Genomic DNA, 448 nt, shown 5'->3' on the forward strand with positions numbered 1-448 from the left:
TTCAGAGCCTACTAGGGTACAATTTTCCTATACTTCATTGGTTCATTTTCCTGTCAATCTCCGCGGTGGAGCAGGTTTTGTACGAACCCTTGTCCCCCATTGGCTGCTCTAGCTATCAATCTTAAATACTGCCGGTTCATTTGCCATCCGTCCCCAGCTATTGGTTGCTGCCGGTGGGAAGGGGTGGGGATTGCAAGAATCGCACTTTCCCATTGGCTATTGCTCGGGGAGGAGGCGGGCTATTCCCCGCAGTGCTGGGCCGGGCGGACACGAGAGGAGGAAGCAGGCGTTGCAACGGGAGAGCCGAGGAGACTAGACGCAGCGACAAAGCTCCCGCTGGGGCGTTCACCATGGAGGACGGCGTCTATGGTAGGGGCCTAAATCTGCCCGCCCGCGTGGGGTGAGCCGTATCATTTTATGGAGGTGTGGGCGGAACCATCCGTGAGGA

General features: G+C 57.1%; 1 protein-coding gene across 4 annotated transcripts in view; it reads left to right on the forward strand.

The window, feature by feature from the left end:
• Window positions 1-211: 211 nt before the first annotated feature.
• Window positions 212-448, forward strand: part of CYTH2 (cytohesin 2) — a 14,766-nt gene continuing 14,529 nt past the window's right edge. For 2 of the 4 annotated variants that reach the window (XM_025196855.1, XM_006014959.3), the window contains exon 1: window positions 212-369. In XM_025196855.1, coding sequence (XP_025052640.1) covers window positions 367-369 — 3 coding nt within the window. In that variant the 5' untranslated portion in view covers window positions 212-366. The remainder of the gene's footprint in view (window positions 370-448) is intronic. The other 2 variants (XM_025196860.1, XM_025196864.1) reach the window with 2 other exon arrangements.

This window comes from Alligator sinensis, unplaced genomic scaffold, assembly GCF_000455745.1.
Source record: "Alligator sinensis unplaced genomic scaffold, ASM45574v1 scaffold647_2, whole genome shotgun sequence".
Lineage (NCBI taxonomy): Eukaryota > Metazoa > Chordata > Crocodylia > Alligatoridae > Alligator > Alligator sinensis.